Source organism: Equus przewalskii, chromosome 2, assembly GCF_037783145.1.
Source record: "Equus przewalskii isolate Varuska chromosome 2, EquPr2, whole genome shotgun sequence".
Lineage (NCBI taxonomy): Eukaryota > Metazoa > Chordata > Mammalia > Perissodactyla > Equidae > Equus > Equus przewalskii.
In genome coordinates, this window is record NC_091832.1 from 34723992 (window position 1) to 34745293 (window position 21302).

Genomic DNA, 21302 nt, shown 5'->3' on the forward strand with positions numbered 1-21302 from the left:
TTAAGGAGAAAAGAGATTAAAGTGCTGCCTATTGATAGAAGGTGTCACAGATGTTTGAGTGCATTTAGCCTGACGTGTAATGACTTGCCTTCACTTTGCATCTTGTTTTCAGTTGTCTTCTTGACTTGTAAGATTAGAAAGTGAATATGATGGGAAATGAAAACCTTACAATTCAGATTGTTAGCTATTAAGCAATTAGCTAGTTCTTGGATATAGTACTGCTATTGAAATATCCATCTAAGCTATTTTAGTAATTATTTTGACACCCTGGGCTGTGGTATTTCTTTCTGGATTTTGGCTTGGCTTTTAAAATGCTGTGTGTCAGTCTTTCTCTTGTTCTGATTCCTTGCCCTTTCTGTCACCTCCAGGTCCAGCACTGGTTCAGAATTTACCATCATCAGTGCAAGCTGTTTGTGAATCCTGGAATAACATCAATACTAATGAGTTTCCCAACATTGGCTCCTGGGTGAGTGTCTGTTCCAGGAGTAGAAATATGGAGCACTAGCCATTCTGTGTTCTCTTGTTCTTTTGGCTTAAACCAGCTGCCAAGAGATCTTTGTATGTTGCAGTAGTATTTGCTGTAGCTAAATCAATAGTCAATGCCTTGAATTACCCAAATGGTACCCATGCGATCCTTTTGCTAAGAGGACTGTGTTACTGTGTACAGGATAACTACTTTATTACTATGAGCCTCAGTTTCTTCATTTGTTAAATACTGGGGTGTGAAGATTAAGTATATTAAATGTAAAGTGCTTAGCACATTATCTGGCACATAAATTCTCAGTAAATGTTAACGCTTTCCTTTCCTTTTTAGGTTATCTGTCAGGAATGTGCTCTTTTTGTCATAATTTTATGGGGTAGCTTTTAGGTTCTTAGAAGACTCTTGAGTCTTCTGTCAGTTTCCTTCATCTGTGTGTGCTCTACTCAGATTACCTCTCTTAAATTATTCTGTTATTACAGTTCTTTGGAAAAGCCAAGTATTAGAATCTTGTCGTCCCTACTTTGTAATTGTAACCTCTGTTTACATCACCTGGAGCTGTAGTATAGGGATAATTAAGATATTTGTAAGGAAAGCCAGATACGTCGTAAAATCAAGATCCTTCTCAGTTCTTAGAGACAAATAACAATAGTTTTAATGTGAAATATAGTATATTCTAATTATTTGAAAAGTGGTATTTGGTATCCTAATCGTATACCAACTAAATTTTAACTAACTTCTTAAATTTTAACTGTGTACTAACTAAAATCTGTTAAGTGCTTCCGTCCCTCCACCCCGTGTCCCTTCGCACGGTGAGTAATAGCGTACGCTGAGCACAGCCATTGCCTGTAAGCCTCAGTGGGGTCTTATTTTATGTCAGCTTGGTTTCTTGTTTTCCGTCTGGGCCTTTCGTCCTGGGCGGATAGATGGTCTGTCCATTCGCGTCTGTTTTGCTTCCATCAGCGCAATGCCTTTGCCAATGACACTATCCCTTCGGAGAGTTACATCAGTGCTGTGCAGGCCGCTCACCTCGGGACCCTCTGTGGCCAAAGTCTGCCTCTGGCTGCGTCCCTGAAGCACACGCTCCTCTCACTGGTCAGGCTGACTGGAGATCTTATTGTGTGAGTACCTACTGCCCAGCCCTGAGTGTCCTCTACACTTGTCTCCTGTCATAGCTAAATGAAGACACTGGGGCTATCTGATAATGCTTTTCTTGCATGTTTCCATAGCAAAGAGAGCCTGTTGCTTTCGAGTACAGTATGAGCGTTTATGTAGAATGGTTTTTAACTTATCTGAAGGACAGCAGAGTAATTCTTCCTCTCTGTGTAGTATTTTTCAGAAAAGGCATGCTGGCTTTAAATCATATTGTGATTTAGAGGTGCTTTGGGTTTAATTTTTAAGGTGACAGTAATGTATTTGAAGTCACATTTCTCCAGAATCATTGCTGGAGTTAGATGCTGCCGTTGTGGGGACTAGGGCAAGCCGGTAGAGGGACTATTTTGTCTTTGTGTACATAGGTCATGGATAAAGTCCTACATCACCTTACCTTAAAAGGAATCCAGATTCCTGGCAGTTCTAGAAAAGTTGTCTGGGATGGGTTATTAGCTTAGGTTTCAGTTAATTTTCTGAATATTACAAAATACATTTTATATGATTAATGTTTTAATAAGACTTTTCACGTGGAAGTGATTTTTGCTTCTGATATAATAATGAAAAAGAAGAATTTGAGTTGTATGGTTACCCCCATGTAAAACAACCATTAAGGGGAAAAAAACTGGAATAAAAGCCTTTCCCCTCAATAAGTGATTGAATTACCCTGTCCTGTCCTTACAGCTTTTGGAGGAGTATTTTCACTAACTTGGTTCCATTTTCTTTGCTGAAGTTGGTCCGATGAGATGAACCCGCCACAGGTAATTCGGACCCTGCTTCCCCTTCTTTTGGACTCAAGCACTGAGAGTGTTGCTGAGATCAGTAGCAACTCACTGGAGCGCATCCTGGGCCCTGCAGAGTCTGATGAGTTCTTGGCTCGTGTTTATGAGAAGCTGATCACTGGTTGTTACAACATTCTGGCCAATCATGCAGATCCCAATAGGTGAGCCTGATTGAGGAGAACGGTCAGTAAGCTTCCTGTGACCTCCTGCTACTTACTCTCAATGAAACGTACCACCACCGGCTTCTTTATGTCCTTAATTAATAGCTTATTATTGTGCCTTTTAATAGAAAGTTCTGTACTTGTGTGCATTTCCTGTTCTTGTGGACATGCACGAAAGGTGACTTAGAATACTCTTTTGTGATTAATTCTTAGGAATAAACATTAACAAAATGTTCAGATTTGGAAACTTTAAGTAATTCAATAGGTGCTTATCAAGTGCTGTACTAGATGTGATGAAGTGTACAAAGGGGCTTGATAAAACGTATGATGTTTTTGTAGCCGCGCTTCTGAGATGAGTGGTCTGTGGAATTAGGTGGTCTCATAGCACTGTTTGACCTTGATAGTTTAGGCCATGTTGAGATAGGTGAACCGGAAAGAACAGCGGAGTAAGTTGCAGTCTTACCCCACTGAGAACTGGACAAATAAAGGTTCCAAGTATTGGGATTTCCTTTTTTTGTTGTTGAGGAGTCCAGGTTTTTGTCAAGGGCTCCTGCTTTCCTCTTCTATCCTCCCTCTCTCCTTTCCTTCCATCTTTCTTTCGTGCCAGGCTTTATGCTAAGCTTTCTCAAAACGAAATTGAATAGTGCCCTCAGGTTTAGTCATAAATGAACTGTGTATTTTTAGAAATCAGTATTAGGAGGACATTAAACCACCTTATTTCTGGTAGTTAATTTTTCTTTTTGATCCTTAGTGGACTAGATGAATCCATCTTGGAGGAATGTCTCCAGTATTTGGAAAAACAACTGGAAAGCAGCCAGGCTCGTAAAGCTATGGAGGAATTTTTCTCTGACAGGTGAGCTGTATTTTGTTTTATTCAGTGAACGGTTTTGAATGCCTCAAAGCAACGAGCTATTTATGTTGACTTAGGTGTTCTTTCTCAGGGAATACCTGAGACCTACTTAGGTGTTTGTACCTCAAGGAGGACTTAGGTTAGTTGCTGACTCCTGGAGGTTATTGATGAGGGGTTGATTCCATGAACACCTAGTGTTGTTGATTCACAAATGACCAGTTCCCTTAGAGGAGATGAGATTGTGAAGAAATAGAAACGGATGCCTTTTATGTGAGGCTTAATGTGATTCTTTCATTTTTTCCCCTCCTGCCTCCCAGTGGAGAACTTGTGCAGATCATGATGGCAACAGCCAATGAGAACCTCTCTGCTAAATTCTGTAACCGAGTTTTGAAATTCTTCACCAAACTCTTCCAGCTGAGTGAGTGACAGCTTTTAGTAATCTTCTTACGGGAACTTTGATGTCCGGCTAATACTGTGCATATCTTCTGCCCGAGTATAACTGCAGCATGAAAATGCTAACAAGTGGAGAGAATCCCTAAGAGAAAGTTTGGAGAAAGTTGAAAACTTGCTTGAAGGCTTTCCCCCTTTCCTGGCTCTCAGTTTGCACCTCCCTTCCTTCCTCCCAACCCTCCGCCGCTGACCTTAGCCTCTTGGTCTGTCCCCAGCTGAGAAGAGCCCTAACCCGAGCCTTCTGCATCTTTGTGGCTCTCTGGCACAGCTGGCCTGTGTGGAGCCGGTGCGTCTCCAGGCCTGGCTCACCCGCATGACTACATCTCCCCCCAAAGATTCTGATCAGCTGGATGTGATTCAGGAGAACCGGCAGCTCTTACAGTTACTGACCACGTACATTGTTCGGGAAAACAGGTAGAGCAGCTGCATTTATGTCACATGTCTAACCATCCCACAAATATGCTGAGAACATTTGCAGCTATCTTTCCTTCAGGCATCGGTCATTAGCATTCAGCAATTCCATAACTGCCCCTTGACAGACTCAAGGAATCTAGTAGAGCTCCTTGATTTTTCCCATGGAAAAACTTTTGCCATGCCTTGGCCTGTCAGTTGTAACATGGGTGGATATTTTGTGCTCCAGTAGCCCAGGTCCAAAACTAGGCTTAGTATATATAGTCCTGTATTTAATGCTTGATTTTAAACTTCTTTTAATTACTCTTACAAATTTAAAAGTACGCAGAGTCAGATTCCTGTTGATTACTTACCAATTTGCTATTTCTTTTCTACCAGTCAAGTTGGGGAAGGTGTGTGTGCTGTGCTTCTGGGCACCCTGATCCCTATGGCAACAGAGATGCTGGCCAACGGTGATGGGACTGGTTTCCCTGAACTCATGGTTGTGATGGCCACTCTGGCCAGTGCAGGTCAAGGTGCTGGCCATCTTCAGCTTCATAATGCTGCTGTGGACTGGTTGAGTAGATGGTAAGATGATGAAATTGGAGGAGTCCATCTGTAGGTTACAACATTGCTCTTAGAGAAAAGGGGGATAATTAATTGCAGGTTATTTTCTTTGTAGTTTAGAGTGAATGTAGAAGAAAGGTGAATCTCTGCCTTTTTATTGGAGATTGAAGGAGTAGCCAGTAACTCTGTTCGCTTTAGACTTGATCATCATTATTTTCTTAGTAGGGTTTTCTGTTCATTGTTCCTAAGAGAAGTCTTGGGGAAAGTGTACCAAGTGTCAATGGTAAGACCAGAGCACCCCAAACCTCTGGGTACCTAAATAGTTTTCTAAGAAGGCCTTTGCTTCTCTTTCTCCACAAATTGATGCAGAATTCATGAAGATGCTTCCTTTCTTTGGTTCCCTAGATGATTTTATGCACCCCCCCCCCCTTTTTTTCTTTGGGACAGCAAGAAATACCTGTCACAGAAGAATGTGGTTGAAAAACTGAATGCCAATGTAATGCATGGAAAGGTAAGAGAAGTGAGGAGTGGCGACAGTCAGGGAGTGAGGGTTCTTACCTTTGTGGTCAGGTGGAGGGCTCTCCTTCTCACTGGCTTCTGTCCCTGGCTGGCCTCCGGAGGATAAAGGCCTACGATCCCAAAGGCCTAGAAGTGTGTAATTGCGAACTGCATGCCCTCAGGCCTCTTCTGGGTGGCAAGAAGTGATAGGAAGGAAATATTCTGGTAAGCAAATATCCAGCAGAATCCTTTTTAAAACATAGTGAATTCCTGCTATTTTTAGATACTGGTATGCTATGGAAAATTCTCCCCTGCCCCTGCAGGGGAGCTTTGCTCTCTGAGCAGGTGCTATATGGGGTTGCAGACTACCTTCTCAGCTCCAGTCCAGATGGTAGAATTGTTTACTTTACCTGAAGTTTCAGGTCACTGTGTTGAGAAAAAAGGGTTTGAAACTGACAAGAGATCTTGCATTCAGGCATTTTTTCCCCCTACCCAACTCGTAAACCTGACAAAGGTGGCTAACAGCAGATAACTGGTCTCTGAGACCCACCACAGCCCCCTGTTTCTCCCTTCTTTCTTGCTAATCTTTATCCTTTCAGCACTCAGCTGTCAGAGTACAGAGTGAAGGAACTTAGCGATCTGAGGCTTTGATGCCAGACTGTTGGGTTTTTAAGGCAAGCATGAACTGCCTGCAGTAGTTTGCTGGAAAATTTTTCACTTGATCTCTGAAGCTATTCTGCTCTGCTGCAGTAATTTAAAACCCAATAATTTAAATGTCTTTCACTACAGGTTAAAAAAAATGCTAATCGTAGAAAGTATGTCAGTGAGAGCCTATTCATACTTCTAATCTAGTCTTTTTTTAAATTGAGATATAATTGACATATTAGTTTCACATGTACAACATGATGATTCAATGTTTGTATATATCGTAAAATGGTCACCACAGTAATTCTAGTTAAGATCCATCATCAAACATAGTTACAAATTTTCTTTTTAATGTTGAGGACTTCTAAGCTCTACTCTCTTAGCAGCTTTCAAATATGCAATATAATATTAGCTGTATTGAATGTAATGTTGTACATTCCATCTCATGGCTTATTTATTTTATAACTGGAAGTTTGTACCTTTTGACCCCATTTATCCATTTCATCCACTCCTCCCACCGCCTCTCTCTGGCAACCACTACTCTATTGTCTATCAATCTAGTTTTTTCTTGAATGATTTTTGTCTCTATTTTCACTCTATTTTCCTGGGTTGAATTTTTTTACTTCATTTTACAGAGTTTTATGAAAAATTATCTTTGTGCTTAAGAATGAGTGAATCACACTAATTCAGTACAATTTATTGACTGGCTACATGCAGTCATAGTGCTAAGAGCTGAAGAAATAGATAATTCAAATGTTTTTCTTTTCTGCTTTTATACCATCCCTCTGATCTTGAGCTTTATTGAGAAAACAGTTTATGTAGTAATCAAATACAGAGATCTAAAACTTTCTGTGGTATGGTGGTCTTCTTTTGTAGCATGTGATGGTCCTGGAGTGCACATGCCATATTATGTCTTACTTGGCTGATGTCACCAATGCCCTGAGCCAGAGTAATGGTCAGGGCCCAAGTCACCTCTCGGTGGATGGGGAAGAGCGGGCCATTGAGGTGGACTCAGACTGGGTGGAGGAGTTGGCAGTGGAAGAGGAAGATTCCCAGGCTGAGGACTCAGTAAGTACCAAGTACCCACCAGGGTAACCGTGCAAGGTAGTGGCTGGCTGGCATTTGCCTGGCTCACACTAACAAGCCTTTGGCTCTCTTTTCTAGCTCCTGTGAGCTTCAAAACTCTTCCCAGTCCTTGTTGCTTTCTCCCAGCTTGCAGGACTAATGCCAGACTGACTATTCCAGACCTGCAGGGCAAACTGTAGGGATCTAATCTCCAGGGGAAAGGGCTATTTAGTAAGCACGTGCCTTCCAGAGTCACTTGTCCTGTGATCTGTCAGTTTTCGCATCCAAGATGGAGTTTAAGGGATGAGTTCTTCATGAGGATGGTATGAGCTCCCTTACAGAGAAAGCATGAGATTAATTTTTTTCTTAACCACAAAACCTTAAAGTCTCACCTGAACTTGCAGCACGTTTATAGCCTACAGGCTCTTTCCAATTGGAGCAGGTTTCTACTGGTCATTTATGAGTTGATTACTTTCAATAGGGTATGTTTTTGTGGGTGCCTGTGTGGAAGGATATATTTTTGATTAAAAAGACTTATTATCTTTGAAGGATGAAGATTCTCTTTGCAATAAACTCTGCACTTTTACTATTACTCAGAAAGAATTCATGAACCAGCATTGGTAAGAGGAGTTCTTCCTTTCTGGTGAGAGTTTGCTGGACCTTGATTGTTGAGACTTCTGGGCTCATTTGCTGGTTCTTGTTCTTCGTAGGTACCACTGTCACACCTGCAAAATGGTTGATGGGGTGGGTGTTTGCACAGTTTGTGCCAAGGTGTGCCATAAGGATCATGAAATTTCTTATGCCAAGTATGGATCCTTCTTCTGTGACTGTGGAGCCAAGGAAGATGGCAGCTGTTTGGTGAGAGATTGGGGCATCTGCTAGACTATACAGGGTGACTTCTTAGTGACATGGGAATGCTTAAACCAAACCAAAAATTCCCATGTCACCTTCATAGTGGCTTGGGTCTAGGGGTAAGTTCTCTGATTCTATCACTGAGCACTTCACTTAGAATGTTAGAACTTTCGGGGTCCTTAGCGGTCTTGTAGATTTTTTCTGAGACTTGCCCACAATATCAGATGTTATAATCAAGATCTATTTCTGTGAGTGAGTAAAGTATTAGCTCTTAGATGAATACCATGAAGATCAGAGTTCAGGCTTCTGGATATCATTTAAATGGTTAGCCAATTTCTCCTTTGGGTCAGATTTTCCTCGAAGATCTTAGGCAATAGTTCATCCATGCTTGTGACAAGAGCTTAGGGCCTCTCATGTTTTCTGTCTCTAGGCACTGGTGAAGCGAACTCCTAGCAGTGGCATGAGCTCCACCGTGAAGGAGTCAGCATTTCAGAGTGAACCCAGGGTTTCAGAGAGTCTGGTGCGCCACACCAGCACCTCTCCAGCTGACAAAGCCAAAGTCACCATCAGCGATGGAAAGGTTGCTGACGAAGAGAAGCCCAAGAAGAGTAGCCTCTGCCGCACAGTGGAGGGCTGCCGGGAGGAGCTGCAGAACCAGGTAGGGCTCTGATGGTGCCTAGCAGGGTGGGCAGAGCGCAGAGCCTGGTGGGTGGTTCAGGAGCAAACGGTGCACAAGGCTGGGACAGGGCCTGGAGACATACTGCACCGTGGGGTAGTCTCTGGGAAGGTCGCTGGACACCACCTCCCAGACACAGCTTCTAAAGGCTCCTAAGCCACTAACGGAAGCACAGGTTCACTTCCAAATCCCACAACGGCGGAGACCCGGGGTTTCTGCAACCCAGAGGCAGCCTTGCAGCAGGATGGCCCTGCCTTGCAGCTCCACTGGTGGAACTTAGAGTTGTTGTCTCCTTTCTCTGTCACTCATTTTCATAGTGTGGAAACAAATAGTGTGTGTTGTCAGTTATACCTTGTAGGGAAGAATTATGACTGAGGAGTATTATGGGGGGTTTGTGGGAGAGTAAATTTGGGTTGTGTAATACTCTAGAGCACTCTTTTTTGGCCAAGGTTCCTCATCTGAAGCACAGAATACAGAAGATGATTCCAGTGATGATTTTCTGAGTTTTCCCAAGGATGGTACATAACTAGAGCTGTGGTAGATGGCTAGGAGAGAGGTTAACTAATTATATGTGGTGGGTGCATTTAAGCATTTGGTATCTATGTGGGACTCCTGCTTTAGGAAGCTCGCTCTAGGGTTAGTAGCACAATAGCATATTGACTGGAGTCAAATTCAGTATTACAGAGAGAATGAGATGATGGCTAGATTATCGAATCGGAAGTGAGGAAACTGGATTCTGGATTCTGAAGGTAGTTACTGGCAAAATTATTACGATGCGTATGACCCATTATTTGTCTTTTTTTTTTCCACGTGTGTATTTGGATTTTTCTCAGGCCAATTTCTCCTTCGCTCCTCTCGTGTTAGACATGCTCAATTTCCTCATGGATGCCATTCAGACCAACTTTCAGCAGGCTTCAGCTGTGGGGAGCAGCAGCCGGGCTCAGCAAGCCCTCCGTGAGCTGCACACAGTGGACAAGGTGGTTGAGATGACAGACCAGCTCATGGTGAGTGTGTCAGGGTCAGGAAGTTGGGTGGGTGTAGGAACCAGCGGATTTACTGAGATGCCCAGGTGTGCTTGATACTCTGAGGAATGTCCGGAGAACCGTCAATCCCTGGCTGTCCAGAACTTATCTTAGATGCCATCTAAGCCATCTTGACAGCCAGTGTGCAAATCGGCATATGAAGTGTATCTTCAAAAGAAGGAATGCAGAGGCCATTTAGAACAACCCAGTGACTGTGCCCTCTTTTCAGTTCATATAAATGTATGAACCCTTGAGATGTGAGGAACAACATTTGAGGGCAATTGGAATAGTTAGAAATTTCTTCTGTGTATAAAATAGAAAAGCTCCTCACTGTGTCTTCTCTCCTGAGGCTCATCTGACTTGCAGAAATAAAGCTTGTCCTCTTTGGCTGACGGCCCTTTAGGTAGCTTTTCTTTATTTCTTCATGTAACATGGCTTCTAAGTCGTAAGTCATTATCTGCTTCAAAACCTGCTGCGCAGCACTGAATATAGGATTCCTGGCGTGGTTGGCCTGGCCTCTCCAGCAGTGCTATACAGGAGTGGAAAGTAAAGTGTTGGCCCTTCTGAAGGGAAGTATAAGAATGAGTGAGGCGCGTGTGTATCTCAGAGGGTGACTGTTTTTAAGGGAAAAATAACTCACTTGGAGCTACACACACACACATACTCTGGTATTTTATTAAAAATCAGTCAGTTTTAGAGCAGTAGGTTTTAGACTTTTAGATATTAAAGATGAAGCGAAAAAAAACATTGGGGTGTTGGTGTTGGTGATCCAGACAGTTGCTGACTTAATTCTACCAGGTTAAATGGATGAAAAAAAATTCCTTCCATCATCAGCATCATTTGATTTTAAAAAAGGGCATTTTAACATTTTTTAAAAGGCAGTACTTTGTATTAATTAAATTTAACTTTGTGAAACATTCCCTTCATTGTTCTTATTGGCCTGAGAGTAACTTGGACAAATTTTACTCAACTGTCCGTGGATGAGATGTTGGAATCCATTGCTTTTGAGTGACTAAGTTGTGCCATATCTCAGGCATACGAATAGTGTATGAATCCACTTGATCTTTGCTGCCTTCTTACTGCCTGCTCTCTCTGCCCCCGTTTGCCAGGTCCCCACCTTGGGCTCCCAGGAAGGTGCCTTTGAGAACGTTCGGATGAATTACAGTGGAGACCAGGGCCAGACTATCCGGCAGCTGATCAGTGCCCATGTGCTCCGGCGGGTGGCTATGTGTGTGCTCTCCTCCCCTCATGGGCGCCGCCAGCATTTGGCTGTCAGCCATGAGAAGGGCAAGGTGGGTTCTCCTGTTCCTTCCTACTCATTTTAGGTCATGTTTACCTTAGTGCAAAGCAAAACAGATGACTGTGCTCTGATTGGCTCTCTGGGGAAGTCTGATTCCAAGAGTGCTTTAGGGACAGATCAATGAGCTTTTCTACTCAAACCCCTGAGTTATCTCATTAGACCTAGCACCACTATGACCAGAACAGAGACCGTTTCTAATTAGTGAATTCCCACTCAAAACATATCTTTCAAGGGGCCAGCCCAGTGGCACAGTGGTTGGATTCATACACTCTGCTTCAGTGGCCTGGGTTACATGGGTTCAGATCCCGGGCGTGGACCTACACACTGCTCACCAAGCCATGCTGTGGTGGCATCCCACATACAAAATAGAGGAAGACTGGCACAGATGTTAGCTCAGGGCCAATCTTCCTCACCAAAAAAAGAGAAAAAACCACCCATATCCTTCAAGCCTCCAGGGAAGGGTAATGACTAAGAGTTTTTCTAGGACAACATGGCTCCCAGTCTTGGCCCAGTTTGGTAACTCTGGAGTGCACAGCTGAGAGATAAAAGTCTGCATGGAAAGACTCGGTGTTCTGTATTTAGTTCTTCCCTGGCCTCCCAGCCCTCTAAGTACACAGGAAAGTTTGTGTCATTTTGTAGAACCAGTGGAAGTTGGAAGGGTGGTGGGTAGCTTAACGCCTGCTTTTCTGTATTCTGGCTTCTTCATCACCACTAAAGTTGTCTTAACTTTAAGTGAAAAGCAAACTAGAGATATGCATAGTCCTTAAAACAGCTCAAAAATACTTTGAAAAACATTTTCATAGAAAACTAGAAAGAACAATAGTACATAGGAGTTGTCGAATGATTTTTATGAACTGATTATACAAAGAGCAGTTGGTTTCGTTTCTCATCTGTTTTGTCCTCACTGGAAGAAGGAAACGGAAGGTGTTCCATATCTTTCAACCAGGAGAAATAGAGGCTGATACTGGTCTAGGATTTTCCCGAGAGACTTATCCACAAACAAATGGCTGTGAACTAGTATCCCTGGTGAAGGCACTTTTGTTACTGCTCCGTGTTCTCTCAGAGCACTGGCGTTAAGAATAAATTGGTAATTGTTCCTTTGCAGATCACCGTTCTGCAGCTTTCTGCACTCTTGAAGCAAGCAGATTCCAGCAAAAGGAAGTTGACTCTGACCCGCCTGGCTTCCGCCCCCGTGCCCTTTACGGTGTTGAGCCTCACTGGGAATCCCTGCAAGGAGGACTACCTTGCCGTTTGTGGGCTGAAGGTGAGGCTTGGTCCAGGTTTGATTACCCTGAGCTGCGGATCCTGCTCACCTTCTCTCCCAGCACCACTTTCTCTCGTTCACTGTTGAGATTAAAACTTAAAAGTCATTGGAATGGAAAAGAAATCTTGCTCTAACTTTCTTCCAGATCTTCCACATTTCTCTTGTATTGGAAATAATCTTTGCATGTTCTTGAAACCTGAATATCTGAAGTCTGAATGCCCTCTCAAGGCAGGGAATATTAGGAAAGAAAAAGGAAACTTTAGAACTCTGAGATGAGTCCACCTACTTTCCAAATCATCTTTTAACCGTTCTGTTCCTTCAACCACGGCTAGGACTGCCACGTGCTGACCTTCAGTAGCTCGGGCTCTGTTTCCGATCACTTGGTGTTGCACCCCCAGTTGGCAACGGGGAACTTCATCATCAAAGCCGTGTGGTTACCTGGTTCACAGACTGAGTTAGCGATTGTTACTGCAGACTTTGTCAAGGTACCGTTACAGCTCTTTGATGATGTGATCCTAGAATGGTTTTGCTTTTAAATCCGGAATGTCTGATGTTCATTGTGTGCTGGCTTCTCCCAGAAATTAAAAATAAAAAAATCCTAACATTTTGTCTCCTTTTGTCATGTTGCTGAGTAGGAGCTTCCTGTGTGTAGGCAATATGAAACTGATTCTGGTTCTACCCCCACTGGACCAAGTGCACAGCCATTACTGTACTTGTTACAGAATTTGTTGATGTGTATCTCTCCCCTGCTTGTTCTTTGAGAGAGAGTAAAAAGATAGTTGATTCATTTTTGTGTGCTCAGTGCCTGACATCTAGAGATGCCTGTTGACTGGGGATGAATGCCTGTTCCTCACCAATTGCAGCTTTTTGGGTTTACAAGTCTAATTTGGGGGATAAGACTGAAATAGATCTCCTTTATTTCACCTTTTTCCTTCCATCCTACAGATTTATGACCTGTCCGTTGATGCCTTGAGTCCAACTTTCTACTTTCTCCTGCCAAGCTCAAAAATAAGAGATGTTACCTTCCTTTTCAACGAGGAGGGAAAGAACATCATTGTGATAATGTCTTCGGCTGGGTACATCTATACTCAGCTCATGGAAGAGGCCAGCAGTGCCCAGCAGGGGCCCTTCTATGTCACTAACGTACTGGAAATCAACCACGAGGACCTGAAGGTTAGAGCTAATGTTGCTCTTCCTTCTATTCCAGATTTCATTTGCTCAGCATCTCTTTTGTTGTTGTTTTCTTCTTTTTTTCTTTTTGCTTCTAATTTTTTACCTAATAGCAAAAACTCTTGTTCTTTAGGACTAAACTGATTCAACTTGAAGTTCCTTTGTTCTCTTGGTATTTTAAAGATTTACTCACAGGGATCTCATGCTTAGAGTATGAGAGCCCATAACCTTGATTTAAAGCTAGTAACGAGCAAAACTGGAAGCTGGCACCAAGGCAACGTGAGAAGTTAATGCAAATGTTGTGATTTGTCCTGACAGGACAGTAACAGCCAGGTGGCAGGTGGAGGGGTCTCTGTCTACTACTCCCACGTGCTGCAGATGCTCTTCTTCAGCTATTGTCAAGGCAGATCGTTTGCAGCCACCATCAGCAGGACGACTCTGGAGGTGCTGCAGCTCTTCTCCATCAACATCAAAAGGTGAGAATGAGCACTTCCTGTTCCACTTCCACAATGCCCACTCCAGCAGGAGCTCTCCACCCCTGCCGAGTACTGGCATCTGTTAGGAGTCTGCTGAAACTGGCTTTTCTCCAGTCATCCTCTCCCTGCCCTGCTAGGTGTCTTTAAAATCAAGTGTTGGCAGGTTGGGCTGTCTGCGTGGTTTGTCCCCCACCATGGAGAGACATCAAGCTGTAAGAGGTAGTTTGGGGGGGGGCCACTGCCACTCAGAAGGAAAAGCTCTAGTCAAGGCGGCAAACCTGATTTTAATGTGATTACTGAGTTTTGAGAAGTTCGAGGAGTAAGTTTCTCCTAGACATTCGTGCTGCCAAAATGCCCTTTAAGTCCCTCTCCTGGGGGGGATTTATCAGTAAATAAAGCATGCTGCCAGTAGTGGGGGCACGGTTGGGGTTGGAGGAGGTACCGGCTTCCATCAGGTTTCTACATAATAGAGGTGTGTGTGAGGTGTAGTAAGTGTTTTATTTAGGGAGGAGGAAGAAGAGGTTTATGGTTTCTTCCCATCTTATCTACTGTTGAAGAGCCATCGCAGCATTTTCTCTCTAACCTCTGTTTTGTGAATTACCTGGTTTAGGATTCAGTAAAATGGGTAACGTTCAGATATGACTTGATGTGCTTAGAGATTCTTAATAGGACACTGGGTCATCAGCCTTCGGCAGTTCCATGGCCCTATGCAGTTAAAACCTCTAGACATATAGGGCCACTTGTTCCCTCAGACAGTGGAAGCTACCAGTGGACATCCTAAACCAGGACTCCTGCCAGGGGCACACATCAGGGTATAGGGGAGTGTATATATAGCTCTGAATAAAACTGAGACTTATGGATAAGTCGAGTTCCAGGACAAATACGTTGCTCTGGGAGTCAAGTATTTAGTGAGGATGGCCTTTAGGTCAAGAAAAACACTAGTAGATCGTGATTGACACCCTAACTGGCCAGTTTTGTTGTTTGCAGTTCCAATGGTGGCAGTAAGACGTCTCCTGCCCTTTGCCAGTGGTCTGAGGTGATGAACCACCCTGGCTTGGTGTGTTGTGTCCAGCAAACTACAGGTGTGCCGCTGGTGGTTATGGTGAAACCAGACACTTTTCTTATCCAAGAGATTAAGACTCTCCCTGCTAAAGCAAAGGTCAGTGCCAGAATCCCCCATCACCTGAATAGACGGTAACCTGCTCTAGTTTTGTATTTGTATATTATGTCACTTTCTTAGTTCTTTCAGTGGAGGCCTGTAAAAGAATTTTGGTGCATTTTCTCCTAGATTCCTTTTCTTTGCCACCCTTCTGTACCCCACATCTGACCATGAAACCAGTTGCTTCCCTGCGTCTTTTCGTCTGTAGATTCTGATGTGAAGGTGCGGAAACTACCACCCTCCTGTCTCCCCTCCTCCTAGATCCAAGACATGGTTGCCATTAGGCACACAGCATGCAATGAGCAGCAGCGGACAACGATGATCTTGTTGTGTGAGGATGGCAGCCTACGCATTTACATGGCCAATGTGGAGAACACCTCCTACTGGCTTCAGCCATCTCTGCAGCCCAGCAGTGTCATCAGCATAATGAAGCCTGTTCGAAAGCGCAAAACAGCTACCATCAGTAAGGCTCCTCCAAAGACCCATGGGGGAGGGGAATCGGCAGTCTTCTAGATGTTGACTCAGAATAGACTCTTGTAAATATCCGTGAGGAAGTGGTGACTGTCCTCTTTGCATGTTTTGTAAAGGTAGAGATAATGCACTAGCTAATTTCCCTAAAGCAGAGTCAGTGTTCCTCAGGCCACCAGTGTTCTGTGTGGCTTTTAGAGACACGTCATACAAATGACAAGCTCCCATTGGCTCCCTAGTTCAGGTCCGCAGTTCTTAGGTGCCCAGTAAAGAATTATCTCTTGGACCTTGTTTGAAGCTATGAGAGAGCCTATTGTTATTAACTGTACCCCACACCAACATCAGATTTCTTTGTCCTGCTAGGTCATGTTGTGGTTAGGGATAATGACTGTTGGACAGCTAACCACGTGTAGGCATGAGTATGATGCAAAGATTATAATCCAGAGTTTGCCTAGAGAGATTGGTGTGTGTGAGTGTGGGCGCAGTCTGGGAGGGGTCTTTACCTGTGGCGTGGGTGCAGAGGTGGTAGACAGTATACTTGCTGATGCTCTCTGGCAACCTGGTGCTGCTCTCCACAGCAACCCGCACATCTAGCCAGGTGACCTTCCCCATTGACTTCTTTGAACACAACCAGCAGCTGACAGATGTGGAGTTTGGTGGTAATGACCTCCTGCAGGTCTACAATGCACAACAGATAAAGCACCGGCTGAATTCCACTGGCATGTATGTGGCCAACACCAAGGTGAGGACTGGAGTAGGCTGGGTCCTTCCCTGGGTAGAAGGACTCATACACAGTAGGGTTTAAGAACACATCTCCTTTCAGCATGCAAGTACGAAGTATATACTCACAGTCACTAAGCCTGATTGTAGCTAAGTGGTCCTTGGGATAAATGAATATTTTCACTTTTATGCAGGAAGGCTTCCATTCTAATGTTACCAGCAGGGTTACTGTGCAGAAGGCAGCAGGAGGGGGTTAATACTGGGGAGAGAGAAGCCTGAAATTGAGGGGCGTCTACCCCCTGCCTCTATTTTCCTGTCCTTGGAAGTAAGGAAGTCCTTACTCGGGAGTTAACAGGATAAAGGTCTTGTCTGGGATCCCATACTGAGTCACTGTCAGAGGAAGTACTACAGGTGTGTAAGGAAGAGCTCATACGCATTTTCTGATGTGTGCCTTCACTTCCTACAGCCCGGTGGCTTCACCATTGAGATTACTAACAACAACAGCACTATGGTGATGACAGGCATGCGGATCCAGATTGGGACCCAGGCAATTGAACGGGCCCCATCTTATATTGAGATCTTTGGGAGGACTATGCAGCTTAACCTGAGTCGCTCACGCTGGTTTGACTTCCCCTTCACCAGAGAAGAAGCCCTGCAGGCTGATAAGAAACTGAACCTCTTCAGTGAGTCACCGGCCCCTGGCACTGACTGTATCCTTCTCATTATGACTGCTGACTTGGGAGCCACTTCTCTGTGGCTCTCCAGTGTTCTGGAACCCTCTCCTCTACTGATACTTCTGTGTTCTTTGCCATCATGCCACTGTGAGCTTCATTTGAGATGTAAATGAGGCAAGGTGACAGGAAGGGGATCCACTGGAGAATGGGAGGGGTAAAGCTAGGGTAAACCTCTGCTTCAGTGTTCACTTCTGCAGGGCTGGGTCAGCCTTGCTGATGGGGCTGCCTGCATGTTCAGGCAAAGAGGCAGCAAGATTAGCATGTGAAATCTCAAGGCTTTCTTAAAGCGCAGGGGAGGGCCTCAGGTCACAGGTCGCTGAGAGGTGTTCAGCAATGCCTTGCCTTGCCATGCTGTTAAAAACTTTAAACCCTCAGAGTACAAATCCCTGAGCCTTTCATAAGGCTGGCATCTTTTTCTACCATTCACTGGCCACCTATCTGATATTCTTTCTCTGAGAAATAATTGCTGTTAGCGTGAATGACTGTGATCTGTGCTTTGAACAAAGGGAGTGCTTAGAGATCCCTGTGGGTGGGGGACAGGAGTTAGCACAGGTAGATTCTTGCAGTGATGTTAGGGACTCTTCTTCTGAGGTGGGGACTTCCTAGGCTTTTGGTCCATGGAACTGTTTCTACGCATACTCAGCATCTATACATGATCAAAGGTGCCGCTGAAGTCTCAGGAGATAAAGTCCCTTTATGACTCTAAAATTGATGTGATTTGCTACTTTGCCCAAACTAGTCTGGTCTTTGCTTTGGAATGGTGGTGTTAGCCCTTTAGAGAACGTGCATCCTAAAGGCCTCTCTTGTTTATTGCAGTCGGGGCCTCGGTGGATCCAGCAGGTGTCACTATGATCGATGCTGTAAAAATTTATGGCAAGACTAAGGAGCAGTTTGGCTGGCCTGATGAGCCTCCAGAAGAATTTCCTTCTGCCTCCGTCAGCAACATCTGTCCTTCAAACCTGAACCAGAGCAATGGCACTGGAGACAGTGACTCAGCTGCCCCTACTACCACCAGTGGAACTGTCCTGGAGAGGTATCAGCACTGGCAGGGGTTGGCTTCAGTTCTCGCCATTTTTCACTTTCCCTGCAGAACCTGTGTCTTGAGAGAGTCAGCCTCTAATAACTGTCCCCAGTCTAGCCTGTGATTTTCAAATTTTCACACAACTCCCTGCACTCAGTGTCTCCTTAGTGTGCAGACAAGCCTGAAAGTGAGCTCAGAGCCGTCTGACTCCAGTCTCTGCCCGGGGGCTTCTGTGCCTTCTCTTTAACGTTAGGTACCCTTTGGAGTAGCGGAGACTGCTGACTAGAAGATGCTTAAGCCACTATTATAGATTAGAATCCAGTCTTGCTGAAATTTTAGGGAAAAATCTTCCGTTTCATTCTGATTTCATCGTCTTCTCATCTTTCTCTGCAGCAGCTACTTATGTGGTAATAACACTGCTAGCAGGAGGCCGTCTGCTCCGTCTGGTAGCAGAGTTCAGAGCCTTCTAAGGCTCCCTCCAGTGGCCTTCTTAGGCATTGCGCTTGGCTTCTTTGTGCTAGGTAGCTGCTGGTATGCCATGGTAGATGAAGTAACTCATGATGTAAGATTTTGAGTTTCTTACATTGTAAGTCATAAGAATAGCCTGGCTTGGAATCACTGCCTCCCACCACAGCCTTCCCCCTTCCCTTATCTCTCTCTCTTTTTCTTTTTTTCCCCTACCTTATTCTCATATTGTTTGCTTAGGATGTATTTCCAGGTTTCTCTGAGCTTCACATTTTTTTCCTTTTTTTTTCTTTGCTTCTCCCCCAAGTTCTGAAACTGAGTCCCTAACCAAGCTGGACCGGTTAGTATGCCCTCTCTCTCTTTTCTCTGCACGAGTGAGTGTGTGTCAGAGAGCAGTGTAACCAATGGTGTGGCTTTGCGTTGAGCCTGCTTCTGTGGAACAGTCCTGCTTCTTTCTGTTCTGGTCATTGCATGGCTGCAGAGCTCTCCTGTGTCTAAAGTGGAGTATGCGGAGGGTTGGATGTGCGCACTTGGTGTTGGCTGCTTCAAACTCTCTTAGCTTTCTCTTCCTTACCCCTTTCCTCTCTGCCCCCTCTACCATGGATGAGAAGGGGTTGGGGGCGGTGGGACAACAGAAATGTCCTTCCGTCTGTTAAGCCGCCAGAGAGCTTGTTCTGTCTAACGTGGTCCCATGCCTCAAGTCCCTCTTCCCTGGCTCTTTATTGCCTTCCTCTGCCCCTTGACCTCTTTCTCTCCAGCTGCCTTCTCGTTACTTTTCCCTCTCTGTCCAGAGCTTCAGCCATCAGGATGTTGGTCTTTTATCATGCCATATCAAACTCACAGGAGTAAGCCCTGGGGAGCATGTTGTTTGTACCCTTGAACAGTTGGGTTTCCTGTTCCTTCCCTAAGAGAAAGTTGCTCCATTTTCTAAGGGTGCTTTGTGGCACTCTGAATGTTGGTAGTTGGCATGCTCCTGAAAATACAGTTTGTTCTCTTCCCCATACTTAGAGACTCATAGGAAGTGCCTTTGTGCATTTTCTTGGAGGTATAAATAAAATATAACCTTCTCAGTGTAGGAAGATGGCTTTAACCTTTCCCGTCGTGTATCCCTTTGCCTACTGATCCATGGGCACCTGAGCTTCTGGTCCCATTGCATCAAGACTGTTAAGCCCATCTCAGTGATCCCTGCCACAGGCAGCAGAAGGAAGCACGTTTATCCTCTTTGAGGAAGAAAAGCCCTGTCTTTGAGTTATGGATTATGAACATGGCCTCAGGTTGATCTCCAAGCAGGCGCCAGGTTTCTTCTGGCCTGTAACACGAGGGAATGATATGCATGGTGCCTGTGGCAGGTCTTATTGTGCTTTGATTTTGTATTTGGCATTCATTAGCTGTCCCCAAGGTCCTCATGACTATAGTTTGCATAGGCTAATGCACAAGGTGGAGAGAAGGATTCTTATTGTACTCAAGCCAGCTTTCTGTCTCCCTAGGCTGGTTGTGAGTTCTTTAGAAGCCCTGGAAAGCTGCTTTGCTGTCGGCCCAATCATCGAAAAGGCAAGTTAGTTTTTCAAAGTTGGCGGGAACTTTCTGAAGAGGCAAGAAGTCAGTGAAGCTGTCAGAGGTCCCGAGTGCTCACAGTTCAAGAACATTTATAGCATAATCTTGATTTGCAAAGACACTCCAGAAAAGTCTTCAGCTTAAGGCCTTATGTCCTGTTTTGGGGAGACCCATAGTGAGAGTGTTTCATAGACTAGGATGAGTGCTGGTAAAAGAACGCTGTTCTGGGAGTCATGAGCTGGGACTCCGTTTCTGTACCTCTGTTGTGGGGGGAGTACAATTTCTGAAATTCTTCATTTTGCTCTTTGCAGTCTATGGAGCATCACTTAGCCCTGGTAGCTTAGAAGGGAGGAAGGGGGAGGGCAGAGTGTAGACAGGTCATTCTGCATGGATTAGGCGGGGTTAGTGATAACTCTGCTGTGTTCTGCATCAGGAGAGAAACAAGAATGCAGCTCAGGAGCTGGCCACTTTGCTGCTATCCCTGCCAGCACCTGCCAGTGTCCAGCAGCAGTCCAAGAGCCTTCTGGCCAGCCTGCACACCAGCCGCTCGGCCTACCACAGCCACAAGGTAATTGTTCCCTCTCCGGGATGCCTTCTGTAGAAGTGGAAGCTGTGTTGCTGACAGGGAATCAAGTCAGTTGGCTTTCATATGTAAAGCAGGGGCATAGTGAAGTCAGGTGGGGAAAGGACAGCACTGAAGAGTCCACCCACAGTCTCAGGTTTCTCCTGAGAAATTAACGAGCTCACTCAAAACTGGGGACAAGCCAACTAAAGGGCACCTGGTTTGCATATATTTTTTTCTGTCATTCTAATAGGACGAACAAATTTAAGAAAGAGGGGAAGGACGTTTGAGAGTGAGTGGCTCCTGTGGAAAAGAGCGAGGGGAGGGGAACCAGTCAGGAGATCAGGACTGCTGCGGTCTTCACTCCTTCAGCTGCAGCACAACCCTAAGTTAGGTGGACTTGCTTATGAGGACATGGATGGTTGTGGAGAGACTGAGGGGGAAATCTGGTGAGGGGGCATCTCACCTGTAAAAGTAAGTAGCGGTCGAAGGCAGTAAGTTAGACCAGTTTCTGCACATGGAGAAGATGACAGTTCAGATCCATGAGGAAGAAGCCAGCAGCCCAGATGACTTGGTTAGCTTTTGTGCCCCCAACCCAGAGAATAGAAAAGGGTGAGTTTAACCTGCTGAACCTCTAAAGGAGGCAGTTGTGGAAACACAACCTTTCGGCGACGTGAACTTGTAAGGAAGTGACTCTTCTACTGTAGGAAAGAGATCTTGGATGTTGCAGTTCTGGAGGATCCGGTGGTTTCTAGCTTTCCTATCATACTTTGATATTGATTTCACGGCTTTTGATTTTTTGTGTGTGTGCCTTTAGCATTTTG

General features: G+C 44.8%; 1 protein-coding gene across 16 annotated transcripts in view; it reads left to right on the forward strand.

The window, feature by feature from the left end:
* The window catches only part of UBR4 (ubiquitin protein ligase E3 component n-recognin 4), a 128205-nt gene that overhangs the window by 35347 nt on the left and 71556 nt on the right, over positions 1-21302 (forward strand). For 8 of the 16 annotated variants that reach the window (XM_070610751.1, XM_070610752.1, XM_070610759.1 and 5 more), the window contains exons 27-52: positions 369-466; positions 1442-1599; positions 2361-2570; positions 3322-3423; positions 3738-3838; positions 4086-4284; positions 4660-4848; positions 5275-5338; positions 6847-7038; positions 7585-7655; positions 7746-7893; positions 8318-8545; positions 9397-9567; positions 10695-10877; positions 11991-12149; positions 12482-12634; positions 13095-13322; positions 13638-13795; positions 14783-14954; positions 15216-15417; positions 16001-16164; positions 16609-16825; positions 17693-17909; positions 18670-18702; positions 19850-19913; positions 20350-20484. In XM_070610751.1, the coding sequence (XP_070466852.1) occupies positions 369-466; positions 1442-1599; positions 2361-2570; positions 3322-3423; positions 3738-3838; positions 4086-4284; positions 4660-4848; positions 5275-5338; positions 6847-7038; positions 7585-7655; positions 7746-7893; positions 8318-8545; positions 9397-9567; positions 10695-10877; positions 11991-12149; positions 12482-12634; positions 13095-13322; positions 13638-13795; positions 14783-14954; positions 15216-15417; positions 16001-16164; positions 16609-16825; positions 17693-17909; positions 18670-18702; positions 19850-19913; positions 20350-20484 (4016 nt within the window). The remainder of the gene's footprint in view (positions 1-368; positions 467-1441; positions 1600-2360; positions 2571-3321; positions 3424-3737; positions 3839-4085; positions 4285-4659; positions 4849-5274; positions 5339-6846; positions 7039-7584; positions 7656-7745; positions 7894-8317; positions 8546-9396; positions 9568-10694; positions 10878-11990; positions 12150-12481; positions 12635-13094; positions 13323-13637; positions 13796-14782; positions 14955-15215; positions 15418-16000; positions 16165-16608; positions 16826-17692; positions 17910-18669; positions 18703-19849; positions 19914-20349; positions 20485-21302) is intronic. The other 8 variants (XM_070610753.1, XM_070610754.1, XM_070610760.1 and 5 more) reach the window with 1 other exon arrangement.